Source organism: Emys orbicularis, chromosome 12, assembly GCF_028017835.1.
Source record: "Emys orbicularis isolate rEmyOrb1 chromosome 12, rEmyOrb1.hap1, whole genome shotgun sequence".
In the NCBI taxonomy this organism is placed as follows: Eukaryota; Metazoa; Chordata; order Testudines; family Emydidae; genus Emys; species Emys orbicularis.
In genome coordinates, this window is record NC_088694.1 from 2,937,861 (window position 1) to 2,950,780 (window position 12,920).

A 12,920-nucleotide genomic window follows, 5' to 3' on the forward strand; every position below is an offset into this window, starting at 1 on the left:
AGGAGCTATGCTCCCACCAGCTGCGAGGGGTAGAGCTGGGAGCAGGGGGGGCGGGAAACGGGAGAGCTGTGGAACCAGCGGTTGGCACCATTTGAGATTTCCATTCAAAAACGTCACCTGGTCCGTGAAGGAAAATTCCTGGGACCCCCCAGCCCCACACACCCTCCCCACGGCGGGATGCAAGTCAGTCTGAGCATCCCTGGGAAAACGCATCCTTCCAGCAAACACGGCTGGCCCGAACTGCAAAAGTCCCTGCCGTCTCTTGCACTCCGAGTAGCCCTGATGTCGCTGGTGGGAGAGGGCGGGGAGGGGACCCCCTTCCTCCCAGATCTCGGCGGCTCCTCCTCTTCCCCGGCCTTTCCTCTCCCCTCCCCTCAGTTCTCTATTGCACAGCTGTGTTCGGAACCCTTGAAGCAGGCCGACTCGTAGTGCTTGTTGAGGTACGACTTGAGGGCGAAGGTCTTCTCGCACTGCTTGCACTTGTAGTGCTTGAAGGCCGAGTGGGTCTGCATGTGGGCCCGCAGGTTGGAGCGGTCGGCGAAGGCCTTGCCGCAGTGGGAGCAGCCGAAGGGCTTCTCGCCCGTGTGCGAGCGCATGTGGCCCTGCAGCAGCCAGGGCCGGCTGAAGGCCTTGCCGCACACGTCACACTTGTGTTTGAGGTTGTGGGTCAGGATGTGCATGGCCAGGGCGGGCATGGAGACGTAGGCCTTGCCGCAGGTGGGGCACTTCCTGGCCATCTTGCTGTCCAGGCTGCGGTGGGTCTGCTTGTGCCGGCTGAGGTTGGAGGAGGTGGCGTAGGTCTTGCCGCACTCGTTACAGGAGTGGCGGTGGCTCCCGCGCCGCTGGCTCTCGCTGCGTCGCCTGGAGCGGCCGTCAGTGATGAAGAAAGCATCCATGGAGTAGCTGTCTGTGACTGCAGCTTCGCCATTGAAGTAGCGGGCGGAGAGGCTCGACTGGGGACTCTCGGGGTCGCTGTACTCCTCGTGAGCCGGGGCGTAGACCGGGTCTGAAGACACCAGCTGAAACCCTTGTTTCTTGTCAGGCTCGTAGTCGGAGGGCGTGAGGCAATGTTGGCTATACCCTGCAGGAGACAAACACAGATGGAGATCACCATCTACCAGGGCTTCTCCTTCCCTATTTGGGTATCCCTGCCCTTTCCTACCTGCCCCATCCCTGTGAGACCAGGACTTCCCTGGGGCAGCCATTAGTACACTGCAGACTTGCAAGAAAAGCCGAGGTGGGTTTTGGATGGAGGTGGGCAAAAGCCAAAAGCGCCAAGTCTGGGTGCTCCTGAACTTCTGACGAGGGTTCAGGATCTGACCCTGCATCCAAACCTGGCACTGGCCCGCTGTCTCTATGACAAGCCAAACGAGAACCTTCGGTCTGGGGGTGATGATGGGACAGGAGAGTGCTGAAAACTAGATGGGGATCCAGAGTCAATGTCCGAGGGGGATCCACTCCTGAATCCTGACAAAGACCTGGGGAGTGACTGGACCCACAGACGCTTTCCCAGCATTCCCCTCTTGCCTGTTGCAAGGTGGAGGAGGACTTGGGAGGTTTGGTCAAAGCTGTACGGCTGTCCATGCAGAACAGAACAGACATGATTAGTAGAGCTCAGTGTAAGGGACCTTGCTCTCATAGGGAGCCCCTAGTAGCCAAGGCCACATTGGCCACGTTCTGAGATTGGGGTTTTATTGCAAACTGGAATCTGGGACAGGTTCACCATTTGCTAACATCTGTGAAGCTGTGGGTGCAGCCGGGCCTGGCAGAGTGCGCTATTCTTCTCCCAGCCTGAGACAGGAGTCCTTGGGTCACAATCCCGGATCTCAATGTGCAGCCACCCTGTTCCCATTAGACCTCAAGCAGGGCACCATTCCTCTGTCCCGACCCAGCCTCCGTCTATATCTCTCCTTGCCACACACCATCCACAAGGAGAGAATCCCAGCCCCCCTCCGGCCCATTCACTCCACCTGCCCTTTGAACCCGTTCTGCAGCCCCGGACTGCAGCCAGCTCCTTTTGGGTTCCATCACTTCTCAGGCCATTAGACAGCTGCCAATGCTTAATTCCTCATTGTTACACTGTGGCAGACACTCACAATGAGCTGTGCTGTCTCTCAGTGCTCCCCCCCCCAGAAACCTGGGGGAAACTGGACAAGCCCAAAGTGAATGATCAGGAAGGGGCTTGGGACAGAACCCAGAGGTCACCCTGTCTTGCTCTCCATTCCCAGCCATTTTCCCTGGGAACACAGGCCCAGCCTGCTCTCAGCGATATCAGTGTGCGAGCAACTTCTAAATCATAGAATCTCAGGGTTGGAAGGGACCTCAGGAGGTCATCTAGTCCCACCCCCTGCTCAAAGCAGGACCAATCCCCAACTAAATCCCCAAATGGTCCCCTCAAGGACTGAACTCACAACATTGAGCTATAAATGTAGGAGCAGCTGTAGGCCAGCTCTTTGGCTGTGGAGCTGTTTTCACTGCGCATCCTTCAAGAGAATACCAGCTTATTGGCTTGGCTCTCGCCAGGTGCTTTACTGACAGAGGGAGACCACCGAGTCCGGGAGCACGACTCTCCCGGAGCCACAAAGGGGGGACGGATGTCGGAGGTTGGGGTCGACTGACAGAAATGCAGCTGTAAGGAAGCTGCAGGCAGTGTACATGGGAACAAAAGCAAGACACATGAACCCCCTTAAAAGGAAAGCTAGTAGGGAGAGAACCGGGCTCAGCTCACTGCAGGGAGCTGGAAACTCCAGGAGGCGTGCCTTCCCACTGGGAAGAGTCAGGGAGTCTCTAGGGGAACTGCTGGAAACCAAACCCACCACCTGGACGGCCTTCAGCTCTGAAACTGTTCCAGCTTCTGTGCTGGATACCTGGCAGTGGGGCTCCAATGGAGCAAACCTGCCGTGCCTCTCAGGGGATTCTGCAGCATGCAGGGTGCACGCAAACATTGATCCTGACTCAGTCAGTGTCAGTGTCTAGCCATGTGCTGATCTCAAACCCACAGAGCGATTTCTGCAGGTCTGGTGTGCGTGTTCACGGGGAAGCATTGCCACAGAAGTGCCATGCTCCGCTTCTGTGCCCCATCGGCAGGGATCCCTGGGGGTCCACCCACCGAGTGAGAGGAGAGGATCAGGACCATACAGTGCCCGGAAAGGTAAAACACTCTAATAAGGTGATTCATGAGAGGGATATTTTTGATGCACTTAGCAGCCTTCTGCAGTGTATATTTCATGGCACATCTTTAACTTAGGGGTCTCAACCTTTTCCAGAGCGGTCCCCCATGTTAACAACAGAACAAGTTTGGGGACCCCCTTATCGCCCTAGCTATTGAGCAATGGAGGGTGGTTTTGACTCTCAGCTTGAGAACCCAGGATCTGACTACAAACTCTACCCATCTGTAGGAAGTAAACCTCTCTCTACAACCTGGATATAAACATCAGAGCTTCCACTCCACGCATCCTGGGTTTATTATAACTGGGCACCTAACAAACAGCCCCACAGACACATGGTGTGAAACTGTAACACTCTATACAACAGACATCACCTGATCACTTAGTGTATTTTGTTGGTTTGATGATCTTTGACCTCGCTGAGCTGGTAGAATAGTTGATCTTTTGGGGACTTGGGATGATGTTTAGCTGTCGACTAATGACTGACACGCCCACTTAAAATACTGAGGGCTGAATTCATCAGAGGAAGCTGTACAGTGATGCATCCACAAAGCCCCCTATTTGTGCATGCAAATTGTGCATGCAAAACAGGTAATTGGGCACACACGTGCCCCTCTGAACACACAATGAGCTGGCTCACATGTGCCTGGTGCAGGTGGCCCTGACACAAAAACCTTTGGAAGTGTGATTTCTACATCTCATCTACTGCAACCCAGTACGTGAGGCAGTGGGTTGTTTCTGGCTACCCCATCTCTGAAATTAACATGCCGGGTCTGATGAGGCTGTGTTAGGTGCCGCTGTGCAAACCCACCAGCACATGCACTCTCACCCCTATCGGTATTATTCACTGGACCGATAACGAGCCCCAGATGTTCAGGCTACGAGCTGGGAGCACTTTCACCATTAGCAATGTGGATGCCACTGCTGAAAGCAGCGCAGGCGGCTCCTGCTGGCGTGGCCTGGTCAAATATGGAAGAATGAGCCAGATCCTCAACTGGCATAAACTGGCACAACTCCATTGACTCCTAAGGTATCCTCCAGCTGAGGAGAGAGAGAAAAGTGTTCTTCCACTGGCAACCGCCTCTCATCTGGGTGCTCCGGCACTTAGTTCAGATGAGCCAGGGATTTCTGGGTGCATTAATATTTCAGCATGTTGATTTGCAAAGACTGATGGCTGTCTCATGTGTGCATGTCTATCAATATTCTTCTCGAATAGGGAGAGGGCCTGTTCCGTCAATGGTTTATTCTCCATAGGCCTGTGTAAACCCACCAGGAGGTGGCGCTCATAGGCAAAGGTATTCGGATAAGCACATGCCACACTAGCAGAAGTAAGTTCATTCATGGTAGCACCCTGCTTGCAGCTTTCAGTACTAGCCGGTTGACCTAAGACTGCAGTAAGGGCCAGAGCTAGACCTACTCCTATGCAGTGCAGCATGTACCAATGATGCTCAGGTGAGGGGTTTGATCCCACCCTGCCCTAGATATATAAAACCCTTGAGTTTTCAATTATAAAAAAAATTAATGGGAGGGAGCCTGGGTTTGGGCTGCTCCCCACCCTCCATGAATAAAGCCAGTTCCAGCTGGGGAATAGAGGGGGTATTCCCCCAGAAGAGCTCGAATTTGGGGGTAAGGAGGCAATTGGGGTATAGAATTGTTTTCCGGGGTGCTGGGGGAGGGACCAGAAAAAGGTGGGGATCTGCCCTGCAGGGGGGGGAGGGATGCACTATATGGGGCTCAGGACCAATTCCCCACACTCAGTGCCTACTGACTATCAACGGCCATGACACGATTTCCCATTGAACAGCACTTGGAAACCACCAGTGACCTCCTCCACCGCATACTCCATGTCAATGAATTCATGTGACACTAGTGGTCCCATCCTGCCATTACCTAACCCTAATAAATACTCAGCCTTTCTAGAGGGTGCTTCTCGTCCCTGGATTTCACAGTTTATGAATGAACTCATTAGCTTTATTCCCATTTTACAGGTCGGGAAACTGACTCACAAGGTGAAGGGACTTGCCCCAGGTCACACAGCAAGTCAGTGGCAGGGCTAGAAACAGAACCCAGGTCTCCGGAATGCCAGTGTCACATTCCATGCACCAAACCACACTGTCTGTGGGGGAGCAGAGTTGGGGTTGGGCTGAGAGCTGTCAACCTCACTGCATGGTTTGTATGTCTGTCAATTATTTGAAACCAAGGCAGGGAGGGCCTGGAGCAGTGATTTTGCCTAACTCTGCTCATGGTTAACTGCCACAAGCACTAGCTGCTGGTCTACACGAGCACTGCCACCATTGCTAGCAGCTGGGAAGTTGCACCAGTACCAGCAACGGTGGGAGAATTTCACAAGATGCTCAGTGGCTTGTCCATGGTCCCAGAATTAGTCCATGACAAACCCAGGAGCAGAACCCAGGTCTCCTGACTCCCACCCCAGTGCCTTAGCCACAAGACCTTCCTTCCTCCTTTAACACTGACATCAAGTGAGTTTGACTGTCATTGGATCAGACATTTTTGTCGCTTGGGCACTCTGTTCCTAACCGCCTTTGGGTGCCTGATGAGAATGCGCCCAGGTTTCCTCTGTGTGTGGTGACCGAAAGGTACTGGGTGGAGGAGACACACTCAGGCTTTGGTTTGAGGGAGGAATTCTGATCTTTGCTTTAACTCTGGAAAGGGCAGTGTCTGTGCAGACAAGGGATAAGGCCTTGGTGGGGATGGGAAATTCTTCTGCAAATACCCCTCACTCAGGGCAAGCGGCTGCCTCTCCTAAAGCAACAATTTTACTCCTCGCAAGTAGTTTTAGGAGGCAGTCATGCCAAGCTGGGGTGGGTGAAGTGGCATCCAGGCTGGGGGGGGAGGGTCTCCCTCCTGGCCTGCTTCAGTCTAAGTGCCAGGTTACAGTGATTGCTTGAGTGTGACCTGCAGTTTCCCCTGGCCCTCAGCCTGCCTAGTTATGGATTTTTGTCCTCTCCCCAACCTACGCTTCCTTGGCCTCCCAGCTCTGGAAAGACTTGCCTTGTAAACCCTTCAAGCATATTTCTGTCATCTCCTAAGAAGCAGCATCCCCTCCTTGCCTGAATGTGGTGTAACCCCCCCTGCTCTCCGGTGGTCTTCCATCACAGCGTGTGTCTGATGGTCTTTCTGATGGAGCTGTGCCGCCTGACATTTCCCCTGCCCCTGCTCCTTCGCCCCCAGCCCCGGCTCTGCTATGGAGCTGCCTCTCCCTCCCTTCCTCTCCTTTCTCTCTCCTTGTTTACAGAGTGCAGTCACACACGCTGGGCGAAAAGCACTCTCCTCAGCAATTTTTCACACTTTCTCTGGAGCATGCAGCAAGGTTATTTCCAGGAGAGCGGCTTCAACAGCTTCTCCCCGGCCTGCGTGGATTCCTTTCCCTTACATCACCCAGCACACAAAATATTTCACACACGTTTTGCTCCACACACACAAAAATGCAGGGAGGAGGGGGATGGAAGAGAGCAGAAAACCTCCGAAGCCATACAAGCGTTTGCGTATACGGAGCCCCTAGATTCCACCCTCTGTTGGCAAGGCGCAGCCTGAATTTGCCATAACCAGCACATCCAAGACATGAGGTGAAAATACACCCCCATCCATCCCCTGTATCGAACCGAGAGATCCTAAGCGCCAGCCACAGGACTAAATGTGCAGCCCCTAAGTGCCATTCACTCACTAATGCCAGCGGCAGCACCCGGTATTCCTCTTCTTTTGGGCAGTAAATCAATGTTTATTGGTCCTCTTCCAGCTGGGTCGTTGACTGGATCTGAGATGATCCGGAGGATGGAGATAAACAGATTATGTTCTGTTAAACTAAATGTACACTGAAAATACTGAATTATGATAACTCTTTGCACTTCTGTAGGGGCTTCGGGGTGAGGAGCTCCAAGTACTGTACAAGCAATAATCAGGGGAGGTAAGTGAAATTATCTCCATTTCAGGGATGGGGAAATTGAGTCACAGAGAGGGTAAGTGACTTGCACATTGCCATACATACTGAGTTAGTGACAGGAGTGGGATTTGAATGCAGGGCTCCTGACTCACAGGGCCAGCTTTTGGCCACAGCATCCTCCTTCCCCTCCTTATTTATTTATTCAGAGCTTCTTCTAGGTGCCTAGCGGTATTTACAAATAGAATTAAACCTGTGCAAGACGGTCAGGTCAGCAGTGCTGTTAGGGCACATCAAAACTGTCCTGCAGACAGTACATTTGTCTCAAGACCAAACTCCATCCATGGATGTGCCGAGGCCGCCCAACTAACTCAGAGGAAGCAAATCCATAGGCAAGAGCTTTCTCTTGAGTGCACCTTCTGTTGACCCCAGATAGTTCCATTCTAGGAAGCAATGGCCCAGTTGGTCAGATGATGGTCTGTGCATGATGAGATGGATGGGGAAGGGGAAGTTTCTCAAGAAATGTTGGGAATCCCAGGTCCCCAATGTCGTGGTGTGAACCTGAAATGGGGGGCAGGCCTGGCGGGGTTGTGACATGCTGAATCTCAGAGCACCCCGAATCTCTGCTAAGATATAGCACGGCCCTTGCTATTCCTCACTGAACCTGCAGGAAGAGGTAGAGAAGTCATCTCAAAATCACTGCCTCTTCTGGGGCAGCCCTGCAGCCTTCTCAGCGTTGTAAAGAGGTGTCTCGATGGGGGTGATTTGACTAGAACAGGCTCCAGTGGATGACACAAGCTGTTTGCCTTCCACCCGCCTCTCCTGTTAGGTGAAGCCGAGGGAGTCTTCTAATGAGGGGCTGATCTAGCACCCGTCCATGTAAATGACAAGGCTCACATTGGCTGCCTTGTTATCTGGATCGAGCCCAGTCCTGGGAATTGCTTCACAATTCCCCATAGCACCCAGGGCAGGCAGGAATGTCACCTTGGGCTGGGTAGATTAGAGAGCAGGGCCTGGCGCCGCAATCCATCCAACACCTCCCAACTTTGCAGCTCACTTCAACGGGGACGTGACTTAACCTCCCCTGGAACCTCCAAACATCTGGAAGCAGCAGAGCTTCTCTCTACCCCACCCTCGGAGAAGATTTCCGGGGGTGCTGCATGACACAGCCCTGGGCACATCTGGGGAGCCTTGGGGGCCACCCTGTTGTGGTTTCATCTTGGAGGTACTCTGCTTTCACACCGTCATGCCTAGCATTTCTCGCTCCAGTGATGGTGTTGGGCGCTCTGGTTATATGGACACAGAGCAGGGCCGTGTTCATCACACTAACACGTTCAGGGCCTTCTAATGGAGCTTGGGGTGCCCCCACCCCATTTAGTTCAGCCTGAGCCTCCTACGCTCCCACTGACCACCACGTGCCGCAGGCTGGAGCGTGGGGACACTGGCCATGCCATCCCTCTCCTCGTCTGTCCTTTTCCACTCCCCACCCCCCGCTCTCCCTTCCTCGCTCTTCCTCACTTACATGAAGCCAACCCCAGGCAGCAGCAAACAGCTCCCTCAGGTCTCGCTGGCGAGGTGACAGCCCCTCGGAGCTACTGCCTGGCCGGGGCTGTGGAGTGCAAACCCGCTGGCAGGGCTTTGAACAATGAGGCATCCTGGGAACGCGAGTGCCCTTGACCCCATTTCCTCCTGAGATGTCCTTTCTCCCTGCCTGAGTCAGCTCCCATCTCCTGGGGAATTGCTCTCGCTTGTCAATGCCACCACTTGTTCTGCAGTGAACAAGCCAACCAGGATGTGATCCCGAGGCGAGCCCAGGTTAAGCCCAGCTCCAGCCACTGGTGCCCCAGAGGAAATCTACAACCCAGGGACATTTCCAGCTCAGAGGAAATCTGGGGGGCTGTTCAGGCGGAAAAGTTGCCCCCTCTCCCTTGCCCATGTGTGTCCTTGGAGGGTAACAAATTCTGGCTTAGCAAGACCCCTCAAAGGGCAGCAAAACCCCTAGGAGCAGGAGGCCAGGGGGAGAAATTTCACAACAGAGCAACTCTGAGCAGAGGCTGTTGGGTTCTAGGGTCACCTTCCTAAGGAAAAGACACACCTGCACATTCCAGCCCACACAGTACACAACCACAGGCACACCGCCGGCAACACAATGTATGTGCCTGGCCCCCAACACAATAGACAAACACATGCATATACACATCCAAACCAATACACCCCCATCTGTACAAACCCATGCACATACACCACAGTGCACACACAGTCCATCCATCCAAAGGCGTGTACTCACATGCAACAAAACACACCAGACACACAAACATGACACAGTACAATACACATATGCAGACACATGCATACACACAACACCCCCCCTCCCCAATCCCACGGACACATGCATATGCACAATATAGGGCACTCATCCTAGTATGCACACATACACACCCACACACACTCACACCCCACACACTGTAACTCACATCCACACACATGCATATACACATAATACTACAAACATAGGTTCACTTTTAAGTGCATATGCCTGTGTACACACCCATCCCCACCAGCTGCACCTACAGAAATACCCAACACCCTCAATGGAGATGCAACTTTTCCAGTCCAGGCGGCTGCCCGGGGGCCGCTCGGCACATGGCCGCTAGAGTTCGGGGTTCGAATCACCCCACTCCCGAGCCAGCCCCCTGCCGCGGCTGCAAACCCAACGGGCCGGTTCATGGTCGTAATTATTCTTTAGAGACCGCCCGGAGTCTCTCCAGCAGCTGCGGAGGTCCGGAGATTACTGCGCACAGACCCTCCAGGGCCCGGGGGGTCAGCTCCACTCCAGTCAATTATAATCCGCTGCGCCCCTATAATACGCGCTGCGGTGTATGGGGGGCGGGGGAGCGTAGCCTCCCAATAATGCGCTCCGCTGTGTCAGGGACACAAACCCCCTTCCGACAAGCACCGCGGCGCAGGGGGGCTCCTGACCCCTTCGGAGATGCCCCGCCTGGTGCAGGGGACCCTAGTTCTCGGATAATACGCACTGCGGGGTAAAGGGGACCAGCTGCCGGGACCCTTCTCCATCCTCGTCCTCAGCCACTTACCATTCTCGGCCCCGGGGCCGCTGCCCACCCGGGACCCGGCCAGAACATAAGCCGCTTCCAGGGGATGGTAGCTGGGAGCCGGGACCTCGCAGGGCTGAAAAGCGTCTGCTTTGATCTTCTTGACCAGGAAGGAGCGGGGCATGGTGCGGGCTGGGGGGCTCCTCTCCTGCGCGCCGCGGAGATCAGCACCGGACAGCTCCCTCCGCTAACTGCAGGCAGGGAGGGAGGGGAGGGGATGGGGGGAGGCTGGCACACACAGCTGAGCTCAGCACTCAGGGCCCGCTGTCTTTATATGGGACGCAGGCTGGAGATCAGGTGGTGCTTTGCAATGGAGCTGTTCAGCTCTCTAATCCATCAAATGTCCCCCAGGACAATCATCACATTACCAGTGAACCGGCTGGGCAGGCAGGCGAGGCACTGGGGTGGGGTGGGGTGGGGGAGAAAGGGAAAGAGACAGAGAAAGTGTGTGTGTGTGTGAAAGAGAGAGAGTGAGAGGCGAAGGGGGAGAGAGATGGGTAAAGTGTGTGAAAGAGAAAGGAAAAAGGAAAGAGATGGAGAAAAAGTGAAAGGAGGCGGGGCAAGAAGGAAGACAAGGGGGAAAAATTGGGGGCGGAGAGATGGCCCACTGCCCATCTGCTTAACACTTAGACACACAGCCCTTGGTCTGAGTCTCAGTTGGGGGGGGGGGGAACAGGTGTCAGGCAGGGGCGGTGTTCAGCACTGAGACATGCTCCAGAATAAAGAGAGAACTTTCTTCAACAAATACACACACACACTCAAAAGGCACCACACCATGGCAAGGACAATCATCTGCACGGTCATACAACCCCATGTTCTGTGGCAGGAAATATCCAGCGACGCGGTGAAAGCCCCTGAACATGATCCGGCAGTTCATTCTCCCCCGGCTGGGTGGGTGGGTTTCTTTAATTCTCTTTCTTTCCTCCAGTCCACCCACAGGCAGACAATAGAGACGCGTGCATGAGGAAGAGGAGAGAGGAAGTCTGAGAAGGAGGGGTGCAGAGGGAGAGAGGCTGTTCAGATGAACTCTCTGGCTCTGTTTCCTTTGTCTTGGTGCAACCAGTGTGTTTTAAGACCCTGTGAATAATACAGTCTAGATCCATATGCTGGGGGAGGGGAGTGCATTTTGATTTCCCAGTTCAACAAAGGTGGGCAATAACCAGTGACCCAGGCAGATCTAAAACAAAAAGAGGGGCTAGTCTGTGGTACATTGTTCCCCTTTCAAGAAGCTGGGTTATTTGCCAAGCAGGTTTCAGGCAGGCTTCTGCCTTCCGCAGAATGTGTTTGCCTTGCAGAAACGCATGCACATGGCAGGTTAAGGACACCAGGGAAGAGATTCTGCGAGTAAGACCTTGGCGGGTCTCAGCACTAGCTGGGCAATCAGTGTTCGTTCCTGTGGCCCACAATTAGGCCAGAATCCCAGGGACAGGAGAGGGAGTAAGGAGTTCCGAACTGCCCAGCAGTTTATTAAATGCTTTTGGCCTGCCCTGAATTTGTCACTGCTTGGGCCAAATTGCTGACTGGTGTCACTCCACTGAAGCCAATGGAGTTACACCAGCAGCGAGTTTACTCCCCTATTGCAATAGTGCAAGCATATCCCAGCTAGGGGAGGCCCCGTCAGATCATGTTGCCCCTACAAGGAGCTGGGTTAAAGTTTCCCGTTATTTCCCTCCTCCCACCGTTCCAGGAGTGTCCTCATACGACAGGTAGATAATTTGCTTCAGAAACACAATTTCAAACTGAAGTAACATAAAAGCCCTTGAAAATACTGCTCCTTCCTGCTCTACATTGAGCTGATCCAAAGGGAAATCCCACCTCAGAACTTCCGTGTTTATACGGAGAGCTGTGACGGGTACGTTTCTCTAATGGCAAACGGGAGACGCACCAAAGAACCCATGTTACCTAGTGGCGGGGTTTTGTGGGTAAGTTTTCCACACCCCTCAGAGACACTCCTGGGGTTTATGGACCTCTCTGGACTCAAGAGCAGAGCCTGTCATCTTCTGACAATTTATCCCTGCATGTTCTAGATGGTTCACATTTAGGGAAGTTTGTTTCGGAGAATTAAGGAGGGGGTAAAATAGAGGGTTTCTGATGAATCGCCTCATCCAACCTCAGCTATGAAGCCACAGCCCCTAGACTCGATTAAGTGTGGGGCTAGGAGCTGGGAGTGCCTGAATTCTAATACTGCGTCTGCCACTGCCTTGTTCTGTGGCCTTGGGCTGCTCCCTTGTCCTTCAAATCCATTCTCAAAACCAATGTCTGCTACAGACCCACCCAGCCATTACATTAACACACAAACAGGACAGAGCCTTCCTCTGGATCCTCCAGTGCAATGTGTTTTGGGTTGCCTGTGTCCTATGCCTGCAAGCTCCTTGGGAAGGGACCAGGGCGTCTTCTGTACCTTCTCAGGTGCCAGCACTTTGTCAGCACTTAACTAATACTAGTTCCCGATACATTGCCAGCAGCCATTCCGAGAGCAGGGCCTGTCTGCTTGGGACACTTACACACTTCACAGGACGTTGCAATGGAAAATGCTCAGTACTATTAGTATAACAATCAATAAGGATGCCAGCCAAATATTCCAGAGAGACAAGGTGGGTGAGACCGGCCCGGGTACAACTGCACTGCAGTCATATTGATCCTTTCCCATGCGAGGCAGGTTAACTGCAGCACCTGGGCTAGGGAATGCAAACATCTTCCCAACCTTTTCCGGCCCACTTCAGGGGGCCCTCGGCTTTGTTT

At 53.7% G+C, this 12,920-nt stretch overlaps 1 protein-coding gene across 1 annotated transcript; it reads right to left on the bottom strand.

Annotated features, from left to right (window-relative positions):
• Nucleotides 1-374: 374 nt before the first annotated feature.
• Nucleotides 375-10,302, bottom strand: SCRT2 (scratch family transcriptional repressor 2). The gene is made up of 2 exons (XM_065414972.1): nt 10,161-10,302; nt 375-1,081 (listed from the first exon to the last, which is right to left on the bottom strand). The coding sequence occupies exons 1-2, from the start codon at nt 10,300-10,302 to the stop codon at nt 375-377; spliced, it is 849 nt and encodes a 282-aa protein (XP_065271044.1).
• Nucleotides 10,303-12,920: the final 2,618 nt, after the last annotated feature.

What these genes read in the sequence shown, in the direction of transcription:
- SCRT2 (XM_065414972.1), bottom strand. Translation starts at nt 10,302, where the DNA reads ATGCCCCGCTCCTTCCTGGTCAAGAAGATCAAAGCAGACGCTTTTCAG. An exon ending in CGGCCCCGGGGCCGAGAATG is followed by an intron (nt 1,082 to 10,160) that starts GTAAGTGGCTGA and finishes TGTCTCCTGCAG; the next exon opens with GGTATAGCCAACATTGCCTC.